The sequence below is a fragment of the Cynoglossus semilaevis genome, chromosome 5 (assembly GCF_000523025.1).
Source record: "Cynoglossus semilaevis isolate Cse_v1.0 chromosome 5, Cse_v1.0, whole genome shotgun sequence".
NCBI classification, from domain to species: Eukaryota; Metazoa; Chordata; class Actinopteri; order Pleuronectiformes; family Cynoglossidae; genus Cynoglossus; species Cynoglossus semilaevis.
In genome coordinates this window covers 8,109,510-8,134,478 of record NC_024311.1, presented here as the reverse complement: position 1 = coordinate 8,134,478, position 24,969 = coordinate 8,109,510, and the positions used below count along the sequence as shown (strand labels likewise).

General features: G+C 41.8%; 3 protein-coding genes across 5 annotated transcripts in view; 2 read left to right on the top strand and 1 right to left on the bottom strand.

Annotated features, from left to right (window-relative positions):
* The window catches only part of rasa3 (RAS p21 protein activator 3), a 33,016-nt gene extending 25,410 nt beyond the window's left edge, over positions 1-7,606 (top strand). For 2 of the 3 annotated variants that reach the window (XM_025055613.1, XM_008310304.3), the window contains 12 exons: positions 404-478; positions 568-691; positions 1,288-1,394; positions 1,538-1,615; positions 1,732-1,809; positions 1,930-2,003; positions 3,250-3,356; positions 3,636-3,718; positions 3,792-4,000; positions 4,097-4,200; positions 4,437-4,620; positions 4,813-7,606. In XM_025055613.1, the coding sequence (XP_024911381.1) occupies positions 404-478; positions 568-691; positions 1,288-1,394; positions 1,538-1,615; positions 1,732-1,809; positions 1,930-2,003; positions 3,250-3,356; positions 3,636-3,718; positions 3,792-4,000; positions 4,097-4,200; positions 4,437-4,620; positions 4,813-4,888 (1,299 nt within the window). In that variant the 3' untranslated portion in view covers positions 4,889-7,606. The remainder of the gene's footprint in view (positions 1-403; positions 479-567; positions 692-1,287; positions 1,395-1,537; positions 1,616-1,731; positions 1,810-1,929; positions 2,004-3,249; positions 3,357-3,635; positions 3,719-3,791; positions 4,001-4,096; positions 4,201-4,436; positions 4,621-4,812) is intronic. The other variant, XM_025055614.1, reaches the window with a different exon arrangement.
* Positions 7,607-10,466: 2,860 nt separating this feature from the next.
* LOC103378934 (uncharacterized) lies at positions 10,467-14,367 on the bottom strand. Its single transcript, XM_008310308.3, has 6 exons — positions 13,320-14,367; positions 12,733-12,794; positions 12,332-12,418; positions 12,086-12,242; positions 11,526-11,633; positions 10,467-11,423 (listed from the first exon to the last, which is right to left on the bottom strand). Exons 1-6 carry the CDS (start codon positions 14,238-14,240, stop codon positions 11,280-11,282), a joined length of 1,479 nt encoding a protein of 492 aa, XP_008308530.1. The 5' UTR covers positions 14,241-14,367; the 3' UTR covers positions 10,467-11,279.
* A 775-nt stretch (positions 14,368-15,142) lies between these two features.
* Positions 15,143-24,513, top strand: pros1 (protein S). Its single transcript, XM_008310309.3, has 14 exons — positions 15,143-15,423; positions 16,366-16,523; positions 16,731-16,755; positions 16,833-16,916; positions 17,231-17,353; positions 17,438-17,563; positions 19,430-19,558; positions 19,689-19,929; positions 20,560-20,746; positions 20,854-21,018; positions 21,586-21,754; positions 22,345-22,481; positions 22,585-22,819; positions 23,309-24,513. The coding sequence occupies exons 1-14, from the start codon at positions 15,294-15,296 to the stop codon at positions 23,494-23,496; spliced, it is 2,097 nt and encodes a 698-aa protein (XP_008308531.1). The 5' UTR covers positions 15,143-15,293; the 3' UTR covers positions 23,497-24,513.
* Positions 24,514-24,969: the final 456 nt, after the last annotated feature.

The following is a 24,969-nucleotide window of genomic DNA, read 5'->3' as shown; positions in this document are numbered from 1 at the left end:
AGAGGGAACCTGGACCGCCTCACTTTCTTGAAGACATTTCACCAATAGACTTCTTCGGTCCTGACTAGAACTTTCCGATTTTTTTTTTGAAGATATTTATGTACAAATCACTCATTACTCACATTTGTAAATTTCACTTAAAACCCCCTGAAAATATTTTAGAACTTCTGAGACCATAATAAAAGTCCTCCCACAGTTGACCTCCCTGGTCCAGTGTTTCCCAACCTTTTTTAGGCCACAGTACATGTTTTACATTAGAAACTGATGTACCACCAAAGTGCCGCAGCACAGTGGTTGAGAACCACTGACGTTGTTTTGATGTTAGATAACAATACTTTAACTAATGTCACTGATATGTACTGAAGAAAACTCCAAAGTAAATATTCCAAATGTTTCTGTTTAGATCTGCACGGAACACAAGCCGTGTGAGATCGACCCGGTCAAACTGAAGGAGTCGGAGAACCTGGACACAAACCGGGTAAGAACCCCAGTCCACAGACTCCACATCACGTGTGCGGCCTCTGCCAGTGTCTGACGCCTGTGTCCTCCGTCTTCTGCCCCCCTCAGGAGAACCTGCGTCAGTACGTGGACCGAATCTTCAACGTCATCACCACCTCGGGGGTCCGCTGCCCCACTGTTATGTGCGACATCTTCTTCTCCCTCCGAGAGTCGGCCGCCACCAGGTTTCAAGGTACGCTCCTCCACAATTCACAGGTGATGAAAAGGAACAGGAAAAACAGAAGAAAGAACAGGAATCTCTGGTACCGTTTGTTCCTCTGGTACTGTTTGTTCCTCTGGTACCGTTTGGTCCTCTGGTACCGTTTGTTCCTCTGGTGCCGTTTGTTCCTCTGGAATATCAGCTGTTTGTTGTTTTTCTATTCTGCTCCAACAGAATGTACTTTAGCTTCTTTTACTCTTCTGTTGCTGTGAGTCTCAAAACCTGTGCTGTACTACCCCCTGTTGGCCGTCACCGGTTACTGCAGCCAGAAAATTAATGCGCAGTAAACATAGTTGTAGAAATTGTCTTTGGTCAAACTTTTCCTATTTTCATAGTTAGCTCCAAACTGAAGGGTTATGATTATTTTTTAAATAAATTTAAAATCCATGAGAACAAATTGAAGTATTTTGTACCATGAGTATTACTACAGTACCTTTTTCAGGCCTTTTTGTGTCAGTGTTGGTCATTCATAACCACAGTGTAGTTTTTCTAACAATACAAAATATAGAGACACCTCGTGGACAAGGTAGAAAATGCTTTATTGATTTATTGATTCTCTCCGTCCTCAGTCGACCAGGACGTCAGGTACACAGCAGTGAGCAGCTTCATCTTCCTGCGTTTCTTCGCTCCGGCCATCCTCTCCCCGAACCTCTTCCATCTACGACCACACCATCCAGTGAGTCCAAAAAACAACGCAATGATCGGCTTTTTGTTTTCACGTCACATACCACACCTCTAATCACAACATTCGATGGTTGCTGGTTGATTTCACAGATCTTTTGATCCTAATGTGTTCTGATTCTTCTTCTGTTTCCTCAGGACCCTGCCACCTCACGAACTTTGACCCTCATCTCAAAGACCATCCAGACCTTGGGAAGTCTCGCGAAGTCTAAATCTGTGGGTTTCACTCTGTTTTTACTGCATTTCTTTTTTTAAGTAATATTAAATGTGTTTATTTCATTGATTCTATTTCAAATCTACAATTAAAAAGTACTGTTTCCATAACTTTCCAGGCCAGTTTCAAGGAGTCCTACATGGCTGCATTTTACGACTACTTCAACGAGCAGAAGTATGGCGACGCTGTGAAGAACGTGAGTCTTTGTCTGAACAAATCTGTGGTCACGTGACTGCTGATGGTCGACACACTGGGGTTTAAGGTTAAATAAACGGTAAATGTTTGGATGACGAACCTCCACCTCTTCTCCCTGCAGTTCCTGGACCTCATCTCCACCTCAGGGAAATGGGATCAGAAGAGTATCGAAACGCCGATCATGCTGAAGGAGGGGTGAGGATTCATTTTACTGTTTCATTTATATGTGTCAAACTCAAGGCTGGTGGACAGAATGTGGCACACTTAACATGCCTACAGTCCTCTGTCTGTTGTAAGTCTGTAAGTCTAATAGAACGTCTATTGTATACAGCAGATATTTCAAACCCAAGGTTGTGTAAAACTGATGCCTAGTGAATAATTTCAAAATTTGTATTCAACCAAAAACTACATCTCCCACAATGCACTTCAAATCTTATTTTTAATAGTCGTTGCCCCCAGCGTTCCCACTGTGACGCTGTAACCATGGTTATGTTGTGACAACAGTTGCCATGCTGCGTCACTCCTCCGTGTTTTTCTCCTGCTTCGCTCGTTAACCTCCTTCGTCTTCTTCTGTTTCTGCTCCTCATCGTAGGAATGTAAAACTCTTTATAAACAGGGTTGAGTGGGAAGGGTCAAAATGCACAGACAGCAGGTGAGTGTGTGTGTGTGGGTCGTATCCCCTGTTGATGCCAAGACCCCTCCCACCCCCTTACTCTATGTTAGAGTGTGGTTGACACAGTGCCACCTGCAGGTCTGGCATATGTACCACAGGGCCCAGAGTTGTATTCTATTCTATAACCGCAGGCTACTGCAGTCGTATCGTATCATCGTCCTGTAAACAGTGTCTTAAAAAGGTTAGCATTAAATATAGAACAAAGTTTTGACTTCCAGCTGCTTCATCGTTACGTCAGAACGACTCTATTTTTTGGAGATAAAACTGTTTTTGGTGACTTACAACAATATATATAAAATAAAGAATTTCAGAGAAACGTATAAAATGTAATATTTTGTAATTAAAAGGAAGCTATTGGTTTTTTTTGTTTTGTTTTTTTAAATATATTCGATGTTTAAATCTGTGTATTTTTGTTGCTTTCATTCCTCAGACCTAGAGTCAAACACACCCTGGTGTTTTTTTCCCTTCTTCCTGAAAACCATGCTGTTGTGTTTCTTGTGTCTTTATGAAACGTCTCATCCCTGTCATCAGCTGTTAGATTAAAGGCAAACTCGGGTGTTTTTCATGGTACTGCTAGATAAATAAATGATACACAGTGTATATATGAGGCTGGTTGTTAAAGGTAGTTTTTATTTATTAAAAAAGTATTCACATTTTTAGGGTATGAAATTCCCCATTGTGCAATTATGATTTTTTTTATTTTTATTATTTTATTGTTCTTACATTATTCTGATTAATGTTGTGTTTTTGTCTCCCCCTATTGGTCAGGTTCATGATAAAACGGGCTCAGGGCAGGAAAAGGTTTGGAATGAAGAACTTCAAAAAGAGGTGGTTCCGTCTCACCAACCATGAGTTCACCTACCATAAAACAAAAGGTGAGTCCGTTCCCAGGTACTGTTGGCTGGTACTGTTGGACCAGGACCAGGACTAGGTTCATGTCACTCTGGATCTGCTGAAGGTTTCTTCCTGTTAAAAATATTTTTCACAAACCACATCACATGACTAAAGTATAGAAGTTAAAAACTACTTCAACGAGTACTTAAAAAAACTTTAAAGGGACAGTTCAGGTTAAATTGTTTCAGGGATTAAAACGTTTTCATCTTCTCTATTTAGTATTAAAAAAAAGCATTTTTCTTTGTTTATTGGTCTTCCAGGAGAGGGCGCTCTGTGCAGCATTCCCATAGAGAACATCCTGGCTGTGGAGCGACTGGAAGAGGAGTCGTTCAAAATGAAAAACGTACGGGTCCTCTAGTGCCCCCCACTGGTGAGGTGTCATGTGATCAGCAGCTCATGTCCATTTTTCATGTTAGATGTTTCAGGTGATTCAGCCAGAGAGGGCGCTCTACATTCAGGCCAACAACTGCGTGGAGGCTCGCGATTGGATCGACATCCTGACAAAGGTCAGCCAGTGTAACCGCAAACGCCTGAGCACCTACCACCCCTCAGCCTACCTCAACGGACACTGGCTCTGCTGCAAAACCTCCTCAGACACGGCGCCCGGCTGCACGCCCTGCACCGGGTACATGACCACCCCCTCCCCACACACACACACACTTTGACCGTGTTTTCCCTTTGGTATCCATCTCCTTATTCTCCCGTTCTCCTGTTCTTCCAGCAGCCTTCCAGCAAACATCCAGCTGGACGTGGACGGTGACAGGGAGACGGAGAGGATTTACTCGCTCTTCAGCACGTACATGTCCAAAATGATCAAGATGCAAGGTGTGTGTGTGTGTGTGTGTGTGTGTGTGTGTAGCTGGACACACCTATTTAGATGGATGGATAGATATTTGTCTATCTACATATCTATCTAGATATGAAGCTAGCTAGCTAGCTGCTAGATATATAGATAGATAGATTGTTGTCATGTGTGTTTTTGTTATTGTAGAATGTACTGCATCATCTCTACTTGAATCTGTCATTAAATGTCGTTGTTGTTTTATCGTTGTTCCCTGCAGAGGCCTGTGGCAGCAAATCGGTGTACGACGGTCCTGAACAGGAGGAGTACTCCAGCTTCGTCATCGATGACCCCCAGGAGACCTACAAGACCCTGAAGCAGATCATTTCATCGGTGCAGACCCTGGAGCAGCAACACACCAAATACAAACGGGACAAGTTCAAAAAGACCAAGATCGGCAGCCAGTACGTGGTTCAGGGTCAACTGTTGACATTAGACTCATTGTTTTTCTTTGTCACAGATAACACAGCGATAAAGGAGTTAGCGCATTAGCTCATTAGCTTATGCGTTCATTTCTACTTCTGTGTATATTTTAGTTTCCACTTTAGTTTATTTCCTCCTGATGTTCTGACCTCTCTCTCTGTCTGTCTCTACAGAGAGCATCCAATAGGAGACAAGAGTTTTCAGTGCTACATCCGCCAGCAGTCTGAGAGCTCCACCTACTCCATCTGACCACAGCCCTGATGGACTCTTTCTACGATGCCTACAACCAGCAAATATTTCCTCCACTGCAAAAAAAAAAAAAAAAGTCAGGACTGAAAACAGGAGTCACGGTGAGTTGTTTACGACACGGCGGCCGCGTCTGGACGAGTATCATGTTTTTATTCCTGGCTGTGGAAACGTGTGGTACTGCAAGACAACGTCCGGCGGCTCGTCCACCGAGGTTTTGAGATCATTCAGGGTGGAAACCAGAAAGTTCTTTCACCTGTTTGATTCTGGCGAGAGAAGATGAAAAATGTTTTCACTGGACGGTGGTGACAGTGATCTTCAGGCACTTTAGTCGTCTCTGAATCTGCAGGAAACAGGAACAAGGCTTGCAGCACACTTTTAAAAACATTTTTATTTTATCTCAGATTTGTTTTTGCATATTTTAAAAATGTATCCCGTTCTGACCAAACTGAGAAGGAACGGACCAGACGTTTGGACGCATTTGTTCTGATTTTAGTTCATGGTTTTATTGTTTGACTTCCTGACCTTCTCAGGAAGAAAGTGAAGGTCAGAAGGACACAAGAAGGGAACATCAGGACCAAAGTGGCCAAAACGGTGTTGGTGAAACTAAAACCACTCGTCTCTTCATCGCCTCCTTTTTTCTTACGGTGACATCAGAGGTCAAGGTTTAACGTTTGACCTCTCTCCTCTGGTTTCTGACTCCTGTGTCAGACTGGTACTGGACCAGACAAACCCACGTTTGTCAGTGATGCTGAAGAAGAAGAAGAAGAGTTTTTTTCAGGGAATTAAAAAAATGTATCGTTTTTATAGATAAGTAGATATAAATATTTATGATTTTATAAGAGAAAGTATCGTTACTGCATTCTGACGTGTTGGTCTGTTCACACGGACAATATTCTATAAAGTTTATAATCATCACAACGTGCTAAGTGCTAACAGCCATAAATGAGATTAGGCCTAAAAAATGGCTTAATGTTAGCTTAGCATTAACAAAACAAACAAAAATACAATTTCTAATTTTGCTTTTCAGTTTTTAATTTCAGGGGAAATATTTTTTGATGGCTAATTTGGTTTGTGTATTTAGATAGTACTTAGCTTCTGTATATCTGGACTGGATTTGAGCTTTGATTTTTGGTAAAGGTTTAATTTTTCAGTTAGAAATTCCTGTGCCAAACTAAAGTTATAATTTGGAAAAGTTTAAAAACTGTTTAGTTAACTATTATTTTTTTCCTTAAATTAAGTTCACATTCATTTCTTGGGCTAGCGTGGCTAACTAGCAGTTTGGCTAACTTTGTGACTTCTTCTTGGTTCAGCATTCGACACGGTTCAGACCTGGGTTTGTTTTTTCGTCAATACTAGTCGTCACACAATCTGTTCTAACCCCGCCCACCAAAACTGATGCTTTGGGGCCCTCTCCTGTGTGGATTGTGTTACTGCAGCAGAGTCAGCCGTTTGATTCTGTTTGTAGTTTTCTTTAGTCTTACTCTGGAAAAATCGCCCTGGTAGTTTAATCGTTATTCAAATGCATTCCATGGGAAACTGCCTGCTGTGAGTCTGGACTGGGCCGGACCCCGGGGACTTGTTAAAGGTACAGAGCTGTTCTTGAGAACCTTGGTTTTGTGAACCAAACTTAGATGTCCACGTTCGTCAGCACCACAAAGAGGAAAAGACCAAAGGTCCTGTGAAGTACAGTTGAGGTACAGTTCTACTGTGAAAATGCGTACCTGGTTACGTAGCCTCACAACCAACAAGTTAGTGTGGACCCTATGTGGGTCAAGTGGACTAAATGGGTACAAACCTATATATTAATATATATATTTTTGGCCTACATCTGGCCCAGATGAAGCCAATATGAGTCTGACATTGAAGTGTGGTTTGATGTCATTGGGCCAGTAGATGTGGGCCACTTCAGATAACAGGAAGATTATAGATTGCCAAAATATCAAATGTTTGCCACTATGCCGTCCCAGGTGTTGGACAGTACTTGCCATTACTGCCAGAAAGATCCCCCCCTCATCCCTCCACCTATCGAATCTGCTTTTAGTTTAGAAAGGCAGTAAACGGGTGGGTCGCAATCCACATCCCAGCCAACACAGTCCAGATGGGCTTCGGGAGAAGCAGCTACACTGGGCATGGAGTTAGTCAGTGGTTTCCAAAGTAGGGGGTGGACCCCCGTGGGGGACATGAGGCTACTGCCGGGGGGGGGTCACATGGATGCCATTTTCAATCATTTCTGTAATTGTGTCAAAAAAACAAAACTGCACTGACTTGTTATTTTAGTTCCTTTGTTTGATGAAAGGAACCGTTTTATAGGAAATACAGTTTTGTACGAATACAAAACAATCAACAAAAGGGGGGGGGGGTCAGAAAAAAGTTTGGGAACCAGTGGTTTGGGTGAATTGTTTCAGTTAGTCTCTTATGGAACCTGGGTTAGTCTGGACTGCTGCAGAGGTAGTACCCCTGCCTGCCGCCAGAGGGCTCCAGGTCTGATATGACCCTAAATTAAATTAAATGTAAGTTTGTTTCAGGGTTCAAATCTCTGCCAGATCACGACGTGGATCATGACCGGGACGACCCCGGAGTTCTGTCCATCTTCTGTCCCATGTAGAACCTGAAGACAATCCTGATTTAGTCTTGACTTTTCTGCTCTTTGAACCTCCACCTCCATGGGCTTCACACATGCTGGCTGGGATGGAACCGGTGTACAGGGGGGGTCAGAAAGTTCTCAGACAAATGGTTATTTTTTATTTTTATTTTTTCAAAGTTGTTGATTTTTCATCTCCATGTCTCTCTCTGCTCTTCCTCTTCTTCTGGAGGATGACCTTTGACACCAGGTCACAGCCTGCTTCTTTGTCTGATCTAAGGCCTGAAATCCACTTCCTTTGAATGCTCTTTCAATTTTTTCAGGAAAAGAAAATTAAATCTTTCTGAAGTCATGTGAACAGGGTTCAGGTTTTGGTAAAAATTGCTCTGATTCTAAAAACGTTTCATTTTCTATTGGTTGAATTAACAACTCAACACTTGACATAGATGTAATCGTTTATTTATTCAATTCAAATATTGATCTTAGAACTTTTTGACCATTTATCTTAGACCTTGACTTCCCAACACGAGGCCGTGGTACTGCAGTGGCCACGTATTTACAAACAGTGCCAGTCATCACTTTTAAATTGTTTTTTTTTTATAACAAAAAAACACCGTGTGGTTGTAAAGACACGATTTCTTTTTTGTATTCAGTCCAAACCTCACAGCTGTTCTGACGGTGGACACTGATTGGTCGGAAGACGTCCTTGTTCGATTTTTTTTTTTTTATCCAAGTCTTCACACACAGGAATTTAAATATGACTGAAGGCTGTGTGTGTGTGTGTGTGAGCGAGAGAGTGTGAGAGAGAGAGAGTGTGTTATTGTGAATGGGTATCGACAGGACGGCTTGTGTCCGTAGTGGAACTAACCCAGTCTTACAGGTCACGACTGCAGCGTCCCACTCGTTCACGAGTCACCGACTGTTGTTCTAGTGGAATCACTCGTTCATGAGTCACCGACTGTTGTCATGGTGGTTGTTGTTGTTGTGGTTGTCATGGTGTGTATGGTTGATGTTATTTTATTCTGACCTGATGTTAAGCTTCTTCTTTTTACTCTTGTACAGAATCACTGGTTTATTTTTTATGAAATATTTCCCAATATATCCTCCTTAAATATTTCACGTCCCAGTCAGAGGGTCAACCTGTGGACTGTGGACTTTTCTTGGCCAAAAGAAACTCCGTGTGGCCCATGTCTGTAGGTTCCCAGTTGCTTTTTATTCACAAATTGTCTTCATCAATAGAACGAGAGAACGTTAAGATCAGTGGTTCCCAAACTTTTCTTTTGATCCTCGGCATAAACGTACTCACAGTGTACTGAGTCAGCGTGTAACCTGGGCCTGTTTAGTTAAAAACAACACTGATAAAGTCCCAGCAATTGAAGAAAGGCACAAAGATCTTCTTTACAGCTCTGAATTTTTTTTATAGTTGTCATAGCCATCTGCTGCCACCTAGTGGAAGAGTATTTAATTGTTTTTTGCCTGTCTGTCACATAGAGGAACTGAGACTAATTCTTTGCAATAACTGAAGTAAAAAAAACTAAGAACAACGTACTAACAATATTCCATTTCAGTTAATTAGTCTAAAAACATCAATTTACTGCTCATAATTTGTCTTTGTTCATCTGTGCCACAGTAACAGGCCAAACGGTTAACTTCTCTTCCACCTGGTGGCAGCAAATGACTGTAAAAGCTAAACATAGAGACTCTGATGAAGAAGATCTTTGTTTGGGTCTTTCTTCAATTCCTGTGAGTGTATCAGTGTTGTGTTCAACTAAACAGGCCCAGGTTTTTCCACAGACCAGGTCAACTGTGAGTAAATGGAAACTAGAAAATCATAGTATTTCATCACAAATACTGACTTTTCTGTTTATCTGATGTCAAATATGTTGCTGTGGGAAACAGAGGTTAGGAACCATCGTGGTTCTTCACACACTGAGTGACTTCCACCGTTTTCTAACTGGCAAACACTTGTGTCTCACCTGTGACCCTGTCATCATATTTATTTTATTTTTTCCAAAATCCGAGCAGAGTCATCCACCTCCTAACACCCATCGACTTATGCAATAACTGTGTCCCAGCATGCAATAATATTAAGAACCACTAAACCACGCACACATGCTGACCTTTGGCAGTCAAACGTATTTTCAGAAGAACACGATAAAAGGGGAGAACAGTGTATTTTGTAAGACTATTTTGAAAAAAAAAAGTATTAAAATAAGCCTGTTATTTGTGTACATAAACATTTGAATGATGATGTCATGTTTTTTCTGAATAACTAAATAAAACCAATATAAATACACACGCGTGCATTTAGCGTTTGATGCTAATTTATTTTAACAAAGACCTTTTTTAGTAAACTTACTTTTAACTAGGAAGAAAGGAAGAAAAAAAGGAAGGAAGGAGACAGACAGAAGGAGACAGACAGAAGGACAGAAGCCTTCGTCTCCTCTGATCTGCTCTTGTTTTTCTGCTACACTGAGCACAGCTATGTGCTGGGCTGTCTCCCCCTCTGTCTCCCCTCCTCCCACTTCTCACAGCAGTGACCTCATCTTCCTTTGAAGTGCTTTGTATGTGAACATGAAAGGATTCCTCCCCCACTCTGCCTCAGTCACTAGAACCTTCCACTGCTCTGCTCTTCTCTGTGTTTGGTTCCTGTTACTCATGTGTTCTTCCTCCGTCTGTACTCTGTGAGTACACACGTTGTACCCGAGAGTACTTTTGAGTAGTACGGTATTCATATACAATTTAAATATCCAGTCATCCTGTCATGTGACACCAGAGTTACCTGTATGTCATCTATTAGAATTAAAGTGATTTTCATAGGTCATGGTGGTGGTTCTCAAACAGTGGTATGTGGACCTGGAAGAACTGCATTCTTTTGTGGTTTTCTGAAATGTCCTGCGTTCAATCACAGGTTCAACTAAAACCACCCCCCCCCCCCCCTCATTCAACTAAAACCCCCCCCCCCCCCCCAGTATATACAGTATTACATATTCAGTGTTTGAAATGTCAACTTTATTTATTTTGACCAAGTTCACTTTGTTAACAGTGAAGACATTTTTATTGACATTAAATACACAGTGTCAACAAGTACAAAAACACAACTCTGTGCCAACAGTACTACGGTGTAAAGTGTGGTATTTGTTTGTAGGATAAGAAAATAAGTCCAAACGTCTTTTATTAGTCGTTCAGAAACATTTTTTTAAAAACATCAGGAACTTGGAACGACACACTGTTGGAACGACACACTTCAGACAGATTTTACCCAAGATTCTCAGTTGGACAAATGACAAAAGTTGAGTCAGAAGACACCTGGAGTAGCAGACCAGAGATGCAGGAGAGATATGGTAGGAGCTGGAGTGTCTGGTACATCAGTGGTCCTCAAATGGTGGCCTGCAGACCAAATCAGGCCAGCGGACCGGCTAGTTTCTGTCTTTTTGTCTCCAGTCACTGACTGCAGTGCAAAGTGCTTCACTCACAAAAGTGACACAAACATTTCTTACATGTCATTTACACAGGAGTAGAACCATGGAAACCAGCAGCGGGTCAGAGCTGTCCCTGTGTGTCCAAGCGCCCCCTATATTTGACCAAATAACTTTAGGAGGCAGCCATTGAGGTCAGACACCAGAACAGGGAAACTTTCGGAACCTGAATCTTTTCTCCTTTCAACGCTGATGTCACCACCTCAGAGGTGGGTGCAGGCCAGCGCCCTCTGCTGACGGTGAAGCCGGAGCAGCTGCAGCGTGGCTCACTCAGAGTTCACACCACTCTCTACAGACGTGGGGTCAGGGACTGGGATTTACACCTGCTTCCTTAACGTGAGTCGGTACTCGGCATCACCAGCCTGTATTGGTCAGTACCGTTAAAAGTACCAGGTTCTGCCCCCAGTTGTACTGCATGGTCGTACTCTTCGAAGCCAGGATGATATTTCCTCCTGATACGTTTCTTCTTTTTACCCTAATTAAAGAAAAGATTAGTTCGGAGGCAGATTCAATTTGTACAAAGAAATATTTACCACCGACGAAATTTAGAAAAATTTGGATAAGAAGTGTAACGTACATAATTGTCCCGTGCCGACCACCAGGGGTATTTCTCAGCATGGAGCTTCTTCATCTTCTCGGCCTCCTCGTAGTATTTGGCCTGTTCTCGACTGGACAGTGACTTCCACTGTGGAAAGCCATTAGCGCCAGTTATTGCTAATTATTGTTCATGATTTGTTAAAGAAAAACATCCAGGCTGTGTAGAGTGTTAGCTGCAGGCTAGCTGCAATTCTAGGTCAATTTATCAGCATGATATATATTTACAAAAATATGTACATAAAAAAATATATTTTATATTAACAAAAATATGTACATAAAAAAATATATTTATCAATAGTATCCTACCCAGGTACTATCTACTACTACAGTATTGGCCCTGATAATACTGCCCCCAGAATCTGTGTTAATTTCATTGATACTAATTTTCATCCATAATATCAGTATATATATTACATAAAAAATATTAATCGTCGACGTATATTTATACTCCTACTAAATACCATTTCGGATTTTGTGTCAGAGTGAAAATATTATACACTTTATTTCAGTGGACGTCCTCTAAACTAAACTAAGATTTACCCTCTGGCCAAGGATCCTGTTGACCAGTGCGTTGTCACTCCAGACCAGTTCGGCCACCACACTGGGCCTCTGCTCCTTCATGTACAGCATGAAGGCGTTGGGAGGTTTCTTCACGTAGGGCAGCGATGGATCCTGTGAGTTGTTCCGCTTCCATTTTCTAGAGGAAAACAACGACACAACAAACTCAGACACTGGAGGAAACTCCCGTCTAGTCAACAGACAACACGACGAGTCCGTCAGGCTCACCGTGAAACGGAGATGCCGTGTGGAGACGGACAGTCCACTTGTGGCGATGATGTAGCTGCTAGCATCTCACAGAACGCTTCTCGTTTCCTGCATCGGTTCAGTCAGACACAAACATCAGACAACGGCCGAGACAAAAAAAGCAACAAATGTATCGTAAATTTTAAAAAAATCTCCAAAAGAGTTCAGGGTTGAGCAAATGATCTGACTGAGACATTTCAGACTTAACGGTCTAAACCGCTATGAGATGTGAAACTAGAAAAGGCAGGTGTGAGACATATAAAGTAGTTTAACTTGTAAGACTGACTCTTCTATTTAAAGTTAGGATTATTATAATCTGATGCCAGACATTCATTTTGGTCAGAGTTTAAATAGAAAAATGAAGTGGAATTTCTTGTACTTACACCAGTCCCATGGACGAGTTCTTCTGCTCCAGGGTTTGAGGCTGAGTCAACAGCAGCAGATCCTGAAAGCAACAGACAAAACAGACTTTCAGAAAACACACATCGTCTGCTGCTTTCTTTCTACCAGCTCTGGTGCAGATCAAACAAGTTCTAAACCAAACTCTGTCATATTTACTAAATACCACTACATACTATAGTACAACAGCATTACAGTACTACCAGTATTTTTTGTCTATGTGTTCTGTTTACTGTACTGTGGACTACAGTGGACCAGGCGCCATGCTATCGAGTTGAAATACTGACTATTGAATATATTTTGTTAAAATGTACAATATATACAGAGGATTTTCACTATAACCTAAAATTACAGCAAATATATTTTGGTCTTAATAACTAGGTCTAGTTTCTCAATAAAATCAACACCTCATATATATTTATATATATATTTATATATGTATCTATACACATATAAATATATGAGGTCATGATTATGTTGAAAAACTGCATGTATATATAAATACAGTATGTGTTTATACTGTATATACATACATATTTGTATATATTTACTCTGTCTCTCTGACATGTACCTTGGACTTATATTCCAGTCTCTGTGAACATTCCGCACGGATCGCAGGTTCCACCTTGAGTGGAACATCTGCTCCGTTCTCCTCCAGGTGTGTGACCCACTCCTCCTCTGAAGTGCCGTATTCGTCCTCTATAGTCACCATGTAGACGGACGTGTCCTCGTCCTCACTGTCGCTTTGCTTGTGCTCCTTTTCCTTGAACGGGCAGCTGATTGACGGGTGGTGCTTCGTCCCGCACCTCCGACACTCGTGTCCCAGAGCTGGACACTGCCCCGGTGAATGTTTACATCCACACCTCTCACAGGACTGACACTCTCTGCTCCGTTTGTGGTCGTTTTTCACGGGCACCGCTTTAGTGGTGTCCACTTCCGCTGTCCCTCTCTGTCTGCCAAGAGTCTTTATTTGAACTATTGCTTTTTCGAAGGCCTGGCAGATGATAACGGCCTTCTCCAGAGAAAGATCTCTCTCCTTCAGCAGGTGTGCTCTCACTACATTGTCCCTTATTCCGAACACAAGTTGGTCCTTTATGATAGAATCACACAGAGTCCCGAAGTTACACCAGCGACTTTTCAGTCTCAGGTCCGCCACATACTCATCTATGGACTCGGTTTCTCCCTGCATACGGGTTCGGAACACGTACCTCTCGAACGTCTCGTTGATTTTGGGGGTGCAGTAGTGGTCGAACTGGGCTATAACAGCGTCGTATTTGTTCTTTTCTTCTTCACTGAAGACAAACGTGTTGTAAACCTCCAGAGCTCCGCGGCCTGCCACCGTTAGCAACAGCGCTATTTTCCGCCGCTCGTCTGCCTCCAGCCCGACAGCCAAGGCGTAGAGTTCAAAACTTTGTTTAAAATATTTCCAGTTCTCCTCCACATTTCCGGTCAATTTCAACTCCTCGGGATGACGCACGAAGCTCATTTTCATTCATTTGTTCGCTATTGTCTCCCCGTATCATGTAGAGACTCCTGACCATGGAGAAAATTATTGTTACTCTGCCTTGATTTCCGGAAACCGCTATAATGGGTCTTACATCGCCCCCCTGAGGCGCTAGTGTGCAATGGCACACATGAACGCAAACTGAAGTTATTAGGATTATTTCTTTGTAAAAAACACTTCAACTCCACGGTTTTGTTGTTTACTTAGATGTTATATTTAAACATATCCAAATCCAATTAATTAAGTTTGAATCTTTGACATTATTCCACCTTCTTTATAAATTCTAAATCCTAAATTAGTCATTGATGACATTAAATTTCTAATTTGGTCAGAATTCTAAAATGGCGGCTATCCTGTCTGATCCTGCTATCAGATTTTGTTCGTTGGAATAACAGAACGCTTAGATTTGAGAGTTCTTTTTTTTTTTTTTGGCGTTGGAATAACAGAATGCCTAGATTTGAGTTTTGTTGGGGTTTTTTTTGCGTTTCATCTCTAGTTGTAGAAGTGTTTCCGTATCTGAGTGTCAACATCTTTGGTCCTCGGGGGTAAAATGTTTTTATTGGGGTTTTTTTTGTTACAGCACAGTTTAGGTACAGTTTAGGTTTTTAATCCAACCAATTATCACAAAGAATTGACATTTCAGAACCAATAGACTACGTCGAAAAACTATGAAAAGTAAATGTTCATTTTAGGGCACTTTTCTTATAAATGAATAAATAAATGAATATATTTGTTTGTATGTATATATATATGTGCATATATGAAACTTTCTCTCTCACTCTGTGTGTTTGTGACTCCCCCTCACCTCCAACTGTGTTGACTCCTGGCAACTAACTCCATTTATCGCTCGCTCTCTCTCTCTCTCTCTCTCTCTCTCACACACACACACACACACAGAGCTCTTACACACAGTCCCTCTCTTTTTCTCTTTGCACGAAAACACTTTCGGGAAGAATTAAGTTGGGTTTTTTTAATTCTTTCTCTCTCCCCCTCTCCCCTTTTCTCTCTCTCTCTCTCTCACACACACACACACACACACTCATGGACGTGTGCTCAGCCACAGTGAGGCCCTGCCGCTGGAACTGCTCGACTATGTGGAGGAAGAACCGCTCGTTCTGGGAACCTCTGGTCTGTCTCGTATTTCTGGTGACGCTGGTCGGTGCCTCTGGATGTGAGTGTTGGACTTTTCTCCTCTCAGTTGTCGGTACTTTCAGACACACTCGGCCGTTGTCCTCCTCTCACCGCTGCTGGTGCTGATTAGCGTTAAAGCTTTAAGTGAAACGATGTTTTTTTGTTTTGTTTGCAGCAACACGAGCTGAGTGTTAGAACTCAGAGGCTCATTTCTGGGAAATAACGGTTTCGCAACATGAGATGTTTTTTTTCGTGTTTCAGAGAAGAGTAACGACTTTGACGATCCAGCAGGACTTTAAATTCCTGCAGGGATCATTTATGGTTGTGACGTCATTCATTCATCCACAATAACCTTTGACTTTTACAAACAAGCGGACAAAAAAACTCTGAAAAATGACGATTTACCGAAATTCTCGATTTCTCGATATATATTTGGTGCTAAGAGTTGATCGTTTTAAACATTTTTATGGCCAACTGTTTTTCACGTTCGTGATTCATTTATGCTTATTATAATAATAATTATTATTATGTTGGTGTTTTTGTTGTAGATTATTTGACCGATTTATTGTAATTCCATTCTATTAACTGACTTAATTTTCGAAGTTCCATGTTTATCAGCTCAATTCTTATCAACTCTCTGCCATCTAGTGGCTTTCACCTTCATATACAGCCTATTTCCCAAAAAAACAATTTTTAGAGCACACATTATTCTTACATTATTGCGTTATCGGGTTTTCATTATCGGAGGAAAAAACGAGAACTATTCTTACAGATATTACATAAGTATGCTAATATCGTGCCGGTAATATCGGTCGGCCAATATTATCGGGCATCTCCAAAAAAAGATGTTTGTGTCATTTTGAACTGGTACTTCATAGTTATTGTTATCCAACAGGTTTTTTATGTTTATTTCGTCATGAGATCAAAGACAAATGCTGTTCAAAATGTGAATTAAATTCTCGGCACTTGTTGCGTCTCACAGTCTTGAGTCAGAGCTCGGCCTCACAGTTCCTGAGTCGACACAGGAGAGCCAACTCTCTGTTGGAGGAAACCAAGACGGGGAACTTGGAGAGGGAGTGTATTGAGGAGCTGTGCAACATGGAGGAGGCCAGGGAGATCTTTGAGAATACTCCAGAGACGGTGAGAGCTGCAGTCAGCCTGGACATGAACGTGTTTTTCTATGAAGCCCACTCCACTGATCCTGGTCTGGGTTTTACCTCTCTTTAAAAAAGATGTCATCACACTATGCTATTGCTGCTATATTATAATATTATATTGATATTGAAATAACACCAGAATTCCCAGTTGTACGATTTCCTAAAATCTGTTTTCCTGTTGGTTTTCCAGGAATATTTCTATCCCAGATATGTTGGTGAGTTTCTAACATTTGGAATCGATTTTCACCGTGCTGTGTTTATAGATATGATTTTTTTTCCGTCTCTGCTGCAGCCTGTCTGGGTTCACACCGTGTCGGCATCTACGACCAAAAATCTCACCAAGTCGTTTCATCGGATCTTCGCGCCTGTGTGAACGGTGAGTGGCTTCACACCAGGTTCAGGTACTGAGTTAGTGAGTCACAGATCAATTTAATTTTTCAAACATAATAAACAGTAACAATGGTGGCCCGGTGGTTAAGGAAGCGGACCTGGGTCCCGAAAGTTTCAGGTTTGATAACGATTCCTACAGATATTACATAATTATGCTAATATCTTTGACTGAAAACAGTAAAGGGATATGACTGGACTCTTTTGGAATGAACTAAATTAATTAAACTGAAGTACATTTTTATTTTGTACCAAATGACCTATTAGAGTGTGTGTTTCTGCCTGTGTTTTATTTCACGACAGGAATAACAAACCAGTGCGTACCCAATCTCTGCTATAAGGAGGGGTCGCTTGTCTGCAAGGACGGCCAGGGGACCTTCCAGTGTTTGTGTAAGCGTGGCTGGAAGGGGGCGCTGTGTGAGGATGGTGAGTCTTTGTGTTTCAACAGTTACTGATGTGAGTGGAGCAGATGCTGACGGAGATTTGATGGATGTTGTGTTGACCCGACAGACATCAACGAGTGCACGGATCCTGAATATCCGGCAGGATGCGATCAAAAATGTTACAACATTCCTGGTGGTTTTCACTGCTCATGTGAGGAGGGCTATAAAGTCAGAAACAACGTCCACTGTGAAGGTAAGACTTTGCGATATCGGGTTTTCATTATCAGAAGAAAAACATAATATGCTAATATTGGGCCGATAATATTGGTTGGCTGATGTTATCGGACATGCCTATTTATTTTACCAGATCCAGGCCAACGTTTAAAGAGATGAAGTCAGATTAACACTGGTGTTGTCCATAACTAACCTGAGAAAAGGACAAAGCAAATCACAAAAAGCAGCTTCATTTGTCATCACAAAAAAACACTGAACTTGTTTGCAGCCACAACAGCGGGGAAACCACTCCCAGAACCAAATCCCAGCTCAACACCAGGGCTGGGATTTGAACCAGCCATCCTCTAAACCTTCAACTAATAGTCCCATCCAGTATTTTTCCAGGACTGACTTCATTGAACTTTTTTTTTCTTAACATAACACAAACCAAAGAGGTCTTATTTCTTGACCAACAAGAAACTAATCTTAGATTAAAAAAATACTCTGTCTTTTCTCTATTAGATTTCTCAGCTATTTTATTTGTCCAGAACTAACCAGCGACAGTGCTATTGAGTCATTTTAGTCAAACCAAACACTCGATCAGAGGTTGATTAAATTAATTAAAACATATTTTGACATGTTTCTGTTTCTGTTACCCACCAGGGCCAGAACCAGATCTTTATTATACCTGGTTGTTTACACTGCAGTCTCTGTGTTGAGCCTGTTGTGTGCAGACCTGCAGCTGTTCTTCAGCCATAGGCAGACGGAACATATAGTTCAGCTCAGCAGCCGATGGTTCAACGCCCGTGTTATTATTCATAACAACACAAACTTGATAAAAACACTTTGTTCTTCCAGCTGCTGTCCTCAGGGACCAGAGTATCTGCTGTTTCTACAAGTGCCCTGATGTGACCTCTTATATAAGAGAGTGTGTTCTGTTCCTTCTGCTGCAGAACCACAGACGGTCAGTGGCGTCAGTCATATTGAGAAGAAGAGTTTTGGGTCGCTCGCTGTCGGTCTTCATTGTTGGTGTTTGAGTTGAATGAAATTTGTTGAGTTCAAAGTTCTGACAAACATTGGCAGTGTGCCCGCTGGGTAAATGTTTTCAACAGAGACACACGAGAGCAGGACAACATCACAGTTAACACAACGTTGGTGCACAGCCAAAAAGAAGAAGATTTTTTTCACTAGAACTAAATAACAGGAGTCCCTGGAGCAGTGACTGGAACTGTTTATGGCCTGACACGTCTGGAAGTTTGGAGTTTGATTGATTTTGTTAAGCTCCCAGCAGGGGGCGTTGCAGTTATTTCTTCAACTTTTTCTTCTGAGGAAACACTGCCTTCCACAGCTCGTACGCCATGGCGCCAGTTCCGCGTGTCATGGTGGCTCCGTACAGCAGGAAGTTGCTCGATCCTCCTTTTAAATGAATGGGAAGCCCAATATCATCCTGAAACTCCTTCTGTTTCTCTTTCTGCCTGAGTGCAGAGCTGGAGATGCTCCGCTGTGCCACCTTCTGGATGGTTAATGCGTGTCTCAACATCTTTATATTCCTGCAGCACAAGGAGTGGATAGAGGGAGGATGGATGGATGGATGGATGGATGGATGGATAAATGGATGGATGGATGGATGGACGAATAGATGGACGAATAGATGGATGGTGGGTCTTCGGGTAGTTCAGGTAGTTAGGTAGATTAGTGGGTTAGGGTTAGTTGATGGATGAAGGTCAACACCAGTGAATGCCACGGTTGTGCTAACATCACCAGGCTTCTTCTAACTTCTCCAATCAAGTACAGAGACGCTGATCAATGTGCTAACTGCTAGCTGAACTCTGATGTGATGGTACATTACTACAGTTCAGAGTCTGTAGTCCCAGGTGACTGTTTTTCCTGTTGTTTTTTTCCTCAGATATCAACGAGTGTCAGTTGTTTCCCAGCATCTGTAGAGCTCCAGCTCGGTGTGTCAACACTCCTGGCATGTTCGAGTGCCAGTGTCCTCCAGGCTTCAAATACAACTTCTCTTCCAAGACCTGTGATGGTGAGACTAATTGATGCTGACCATGTGACCATCTGAAGTCTGACAGGAAACAGAAGTTTTCTGTTTTTGATAAATCGTAAAGTGCCAAGTCATCACTTCCTGTACATGTTGTTTATCCTGTGTTTTGCAGATGTGGACGAGTGTGAGTTTGGCCTGTGCGATGGCACGTGTGTGAACACACAGGGCAGCTACTCCTGCTACTGTGATGGCCGCCAGGGTCTCCGTTTGCTGGAGGACAAGAGATACTGTGACAAAATCCCGGTTTGTGTTGATCTGTACAACCACAAACACTCAGAAATGCTGTATCTGGGCGGGGAGTTCGCAGGCTTTCCTGTCATCTATCTCCTCTTCAGACTGCCAGAGTACACAAAGTAAGTACCAGCACACAGTTTAAGTACATCACATTCATGTAAAAATACAAAACATCTCATAATTATTATAACAAATAATATAATTATATTAAACTAAACTAAATATTGTATCTTACTGTATAATTCATCATCATCACGGTTGTTACTGTAATAATAATAATAATAATAATAATATTAATAATGGTGATAATGATAATTATTGTCATTCTTAGTAAGAGTACTAGCAGATGTTGTCGTCGCAGTAGTATTTCCTTCCATGACCACCAGGTGGCCACACCGCTTGCTCTACTTGTATTGTGGGCACGAATGTATTACCATCTATGTATTAAAGTTAATGTAGGGTTAATGCATTTATAAATGTGGGTTTAATGTGAATTAGCCCAAATAATAGACTTTTATGACTTTTTTAACAAATATATTTAGGGTAAAAACCCATCAGGTACATACAGTAATAATATGAAGCAGTGAAGTTTCTGGTTTTTGGTAAATTAGTCATAAATCAGCTCATCTATAATTTAAATGTGTAATAAACCTTTGTTCTGTTAGCTTAACATATATAATGTAGCTCATTTGTAGACAGAACACGTAAGTCATTAACCCGAGAAGTGAAAGTGTTTTCTGTGGTTCTAGGTTTGCAGCAGAATTCGACTTCCGTACGTTTGACCCAGAGGGAGTTATTCTGTATGCTGAGTCCTCACAGGACTCATGGTTCATGTTGGGCCTCAGGAACGGTAGCATCGAAGTTCAGTTCAAGAACCAGCATACGTTCAAGGTCACCAGTGGAGGAAAAGCCATCAATGATGGACAGTGGCATGTGGTAAGAACGAAAAGTCTTCATTTGACTGCTACAGACTGAGAGTTAGTCCAAAGATGACGCTGCTGACATGGGTGTGAATTATTGTGAACTTGTGTGAAACCCTGCAGATCTCAGTGGATGAACTGGAGCGAAGCATCAGCGTGAAAATCAGCAAAGAGGCCGTGATGAGCATCAACAGCCCCGAGGCGCTCTTCAACTCAGTCAACGGTAAACTGGTGACCAAGGTCTACATCGCTGGTCTGCCCAACCGCACTGACCACCTCATCAAGTCTGTAAGCATCCACTCCACCTCTGACGTGATCCTTCATTTTGTCCTGTGGTTCAAGCAGAGGGTTGTGGGACAGGTTGAGGATTCAACTGGATTGTGAGAGACTGTTGACTAATCACGACTAATTATTATCATTTATGGCCATGATCAGTCATCTTTAATTCAATAACATCACCTGTCATATTTGATGTTCTACACGATTAATCATAATAAATTAATTGTGGGATTTCCAATATTAACCTTTTGCCGATATGTGGATATTAGCCAAACATTCATTTTCCAATTCCGATATCAACTGATATCGGCTATTAGCCAAACATTCAATTTCCGATTCTGATATCAACTGATATATATGGAGCTGTGTCACAATGACAATGATTCATTTTCACTTTTACTTTAAAACTATTTTAAGGTCACATGATCTGGGCCAAACCCAGGCATTGTCTAATCGGGTTTTCATTATCGGAGGAAAAACCCATAACGATTCTTACCTCTTTTACATAGTTAGGCTAATTGTCGGCCGATAACATCGGTTGCTCGATGCTGACGTGTGTGTTCTCGGCCGTGTCAGATCAACCCTCGACTGGACGGCTGCATCAGGGGCTGGAACCTGATGAATCAGGGAGAGTCAGGGGTGAAGGAGATAATCCAGGAGAGGAGGAACAAACACTGCTTTGTCTACGTGGAACCAGGATCGTTCTTCTCCGGGGCAGGACTGGCACGCTTCAACATTGACTACAGTGAGTAAGTTTCATCAGAGTCATAGTCACAGGAAGTGAGGATTCTAAACCAGGGACGATGTCAAATTTAATCTGTAAAAAAATGTTAATTTATGCACCGCCTGACTACCACCAAACTCAGTGAGGCATTAACAGAACCACTGCCCCCTGGAGATGGGAACATGCTATAACACTAACTAATTGGTTATTTATTCCAGGCTGACATTTTGGAGTGGTACATCAGTATCTGCTCATTGTCAAGTGTTTTAAAAATGAAACTTTCTAAGACTATGGTTTTTAAACTTTTTTCCATTATTACCATGTTCATCAGACAAACCACACTGTACAGTGAAGTAGCAAATTCCTACTTACCACCAGAGAGAGCCCAAGTACCACCAGAGGTGTGCTATTGTTAGGTGGAGAGGGGGAGGGAGAGAAAAAGAGAGAGAGAGAGATAGAGAGAGAGAGGTTGTCTTATATTTGGTGCAGCCGAAAAATATTATATTTCATATCATTTCATACAGTTTCCTGCACATATTCAGTAAACGTGAAAACAACTCTGAAACACATTTCATATCTCGCTCTTCCCTGTGTTACTGTGTTGAAATAAGGAAATCCTGAAGGCTGGAAAGTTGACGTCAGTATGAACATCCGTCCGTCCAGCAGCACCGGTGTCCTTTTCGCCCTCGTCTACAACGACACGGTTCCTCTGTCGGTTGCTGTGGTGACGAAGGGAGACAAAGATGCTGTGAGTTTGTGTAGCGTTCAGATTGTCTCTGTATCTTTGTGTTACGCTCAGGCCCAAGGGCACATGGATAGTGGTTACACTGTCACCGACACCCTCTCCCCAGGACCTGCAGGTGTTCTTTGATGGCCTCCCTGTGGCCGTGCTGGACTCCCTGATGCTGTGCTATCCCGAGCGCCTGGCGGTGCAGATCCGTGTCAATGCCACAGGAATCCAGATCTCAGCCGACTCTTCCACTGTCACTTACATAGATCCAGATTCCAGGGTCCTGCAGGGGGCGCTGGAGCGCCTCAATAGCACCATGCAGAACCCCATCAGTACATATGTTGGTGGGATACCAGGTTGGTCAGAACAGGTCTCAATAATACAAATTGTTGTCTTTTGAAGGTCATAAAATAAGGAATATTCACAAAACATATTATCTTAATGTATGTCGACTGTTGGTAAGTAAAGAATGGGAAAAAATAGTTTCACAATAGTCACGTTTATAAACAATTGGAGAAGTAAAAGACTGGCTACTTGGTGCCAGTCTGACAAAAAGGTCAGTGATAACCATACCTACAGATTTACCCCAGAAATACTACATATAAATATATTATTACTAGGGATGTCCGATAATATCGGCCGAACGATATTAGCATAATTGTGTGATAACTGTAAGAATTGTTATTGCTTTTTCCTTTGACAATGAATGAAATCCTGGTAACACAAGTGAAAGCCACTAGATGGCAGCATTGCAGCTCATTTTATTAATCAATTACTTTTGTATTTTTATTCTAACTCCTCCATCTCTCTCACTGATGTCACTGCTGCAAACCCACGACCTCCAGCTCACGTCCCGTTACCTGCCAGCCCAGTGACGGCCTACTACCACGGCTGCATGGACATCACCATCAACGGTCAGAAGCTGGACTTTGATGAGGCGACCATCAAACACAACAGCATCAAATCCCACTCCTGTCCTCCGTCCTCTGCTCCTGAAAGCCTCCATGACCTTCCAGACCTGGACACACAGTGACCACTGTTGTCCTTGGGAGATTCTTAACAAAACAAAGGTGTCCTGCAGGGGTCACTTCTTGGGACATTTTTTTAAAAAAAGTAAAGGATCAGATAGCGGTAGAAAGTGTTTTGTGTCGACCCCCTCAGATTAGCTTGTGTTTTTCCTGCTGTCCATACTGTGCCATTTCTTCTGTTCAGTTCAGGGAACATGTCTGTCTGTGGAGTTCTAATAACAGTGTAAGCTGTTTTGCCAAAGGGCTGCTGGGAATCTGGATGATGTAGTCCTTAGAGAGTGTTGCAATGGATTAACTCAGTTCCAAGAAGTAGAAACAAAGCTCTGGTGAAAACCCCACATGTTGAGCAACAGATGTTAATGATAATGTAAAACTGTAGACTGCTGGACCAGGTCTTAATACTCACCTGCATCTTTTCACTCAATCATTTCTACTTGTGTAATTTAGATTTTTTTTTTTATTCTTTGAATTGATCACATCAATGGTCAGATGTTTAAACAGTACCTGTCACTGAGCCTTTCTTTAAGATGGTTGGAGCTCATGTTCTTTTTCTTAAAGTTCTAACTTAATTGTAATTGCGTAGTCAAATGTTTTTTGTTGTTTTTTTTTAGTTTGTCAAAATAAAAGTTTACCAAAGCATGTTTAAATTCCCTGCCTCTCCTGGTCAGGCACCCTACTTTGAAAACCATTTGTTTAGTATGCCGATTTAGCAAAAATTAACACATTGTTTGCGTTAATCTATGAAGGTGAATCAGATTTTAAATTCTAACGCATTTAAAGGCATGGCAACATGTGAACCCTACAATGATAATTCCATATAGCTAAAATATGAAAAAAATGTAAGAATATCTTAAACATATAAGCACCAACCAGTTCAGTGTATAACCCTAATACTGTAATAATACTGTATCTGCTGTCACTACTACTACTGTCGTGTACTGCCTTAATCTGTGTTCTTGTTTTTTACAAGTGCTGTGAATGAAAATGTCTTTTGACACAATAAATCAGGTCCATTAGTCTTATTTTTATTTTCTCTTTCTGTTTCTCAGCCTTCCATTAATATGGACTTTTTCAAGAAACAATTTAGGCTTCTGATAAAATTGCGCAAATGTAATTTGCATGAAACGTCTACCTCATGTGTTTCAGGGATGGGGGGGGGGGGGCACTTAACGGTTGCCCCCCTCCACCCTTCTGCTGCGGCCATGTAAAGTGTCCTGAGCTGCATCATTTCAAACTCCAGCCTTCACTCCGGAGCCTCTCCCCTGCAGAGGAGCGGCACACTCACTTTCTGTCTGCGGACTGAAGAACTGAGACTGAGAAAACTAGAGGATTCAACAAGGACAAAGACAAGCGGCTGGGAAACAAAAGCAAAATCCGCAATGTAGAGGAGCTGAACCCCAGCGAGGAGAAAGCAGTGTGGCTGGAACTTGTTTTAAACGATATGCGGGAGAAACACGCGGCGGTAGCGGCGGCGGCGG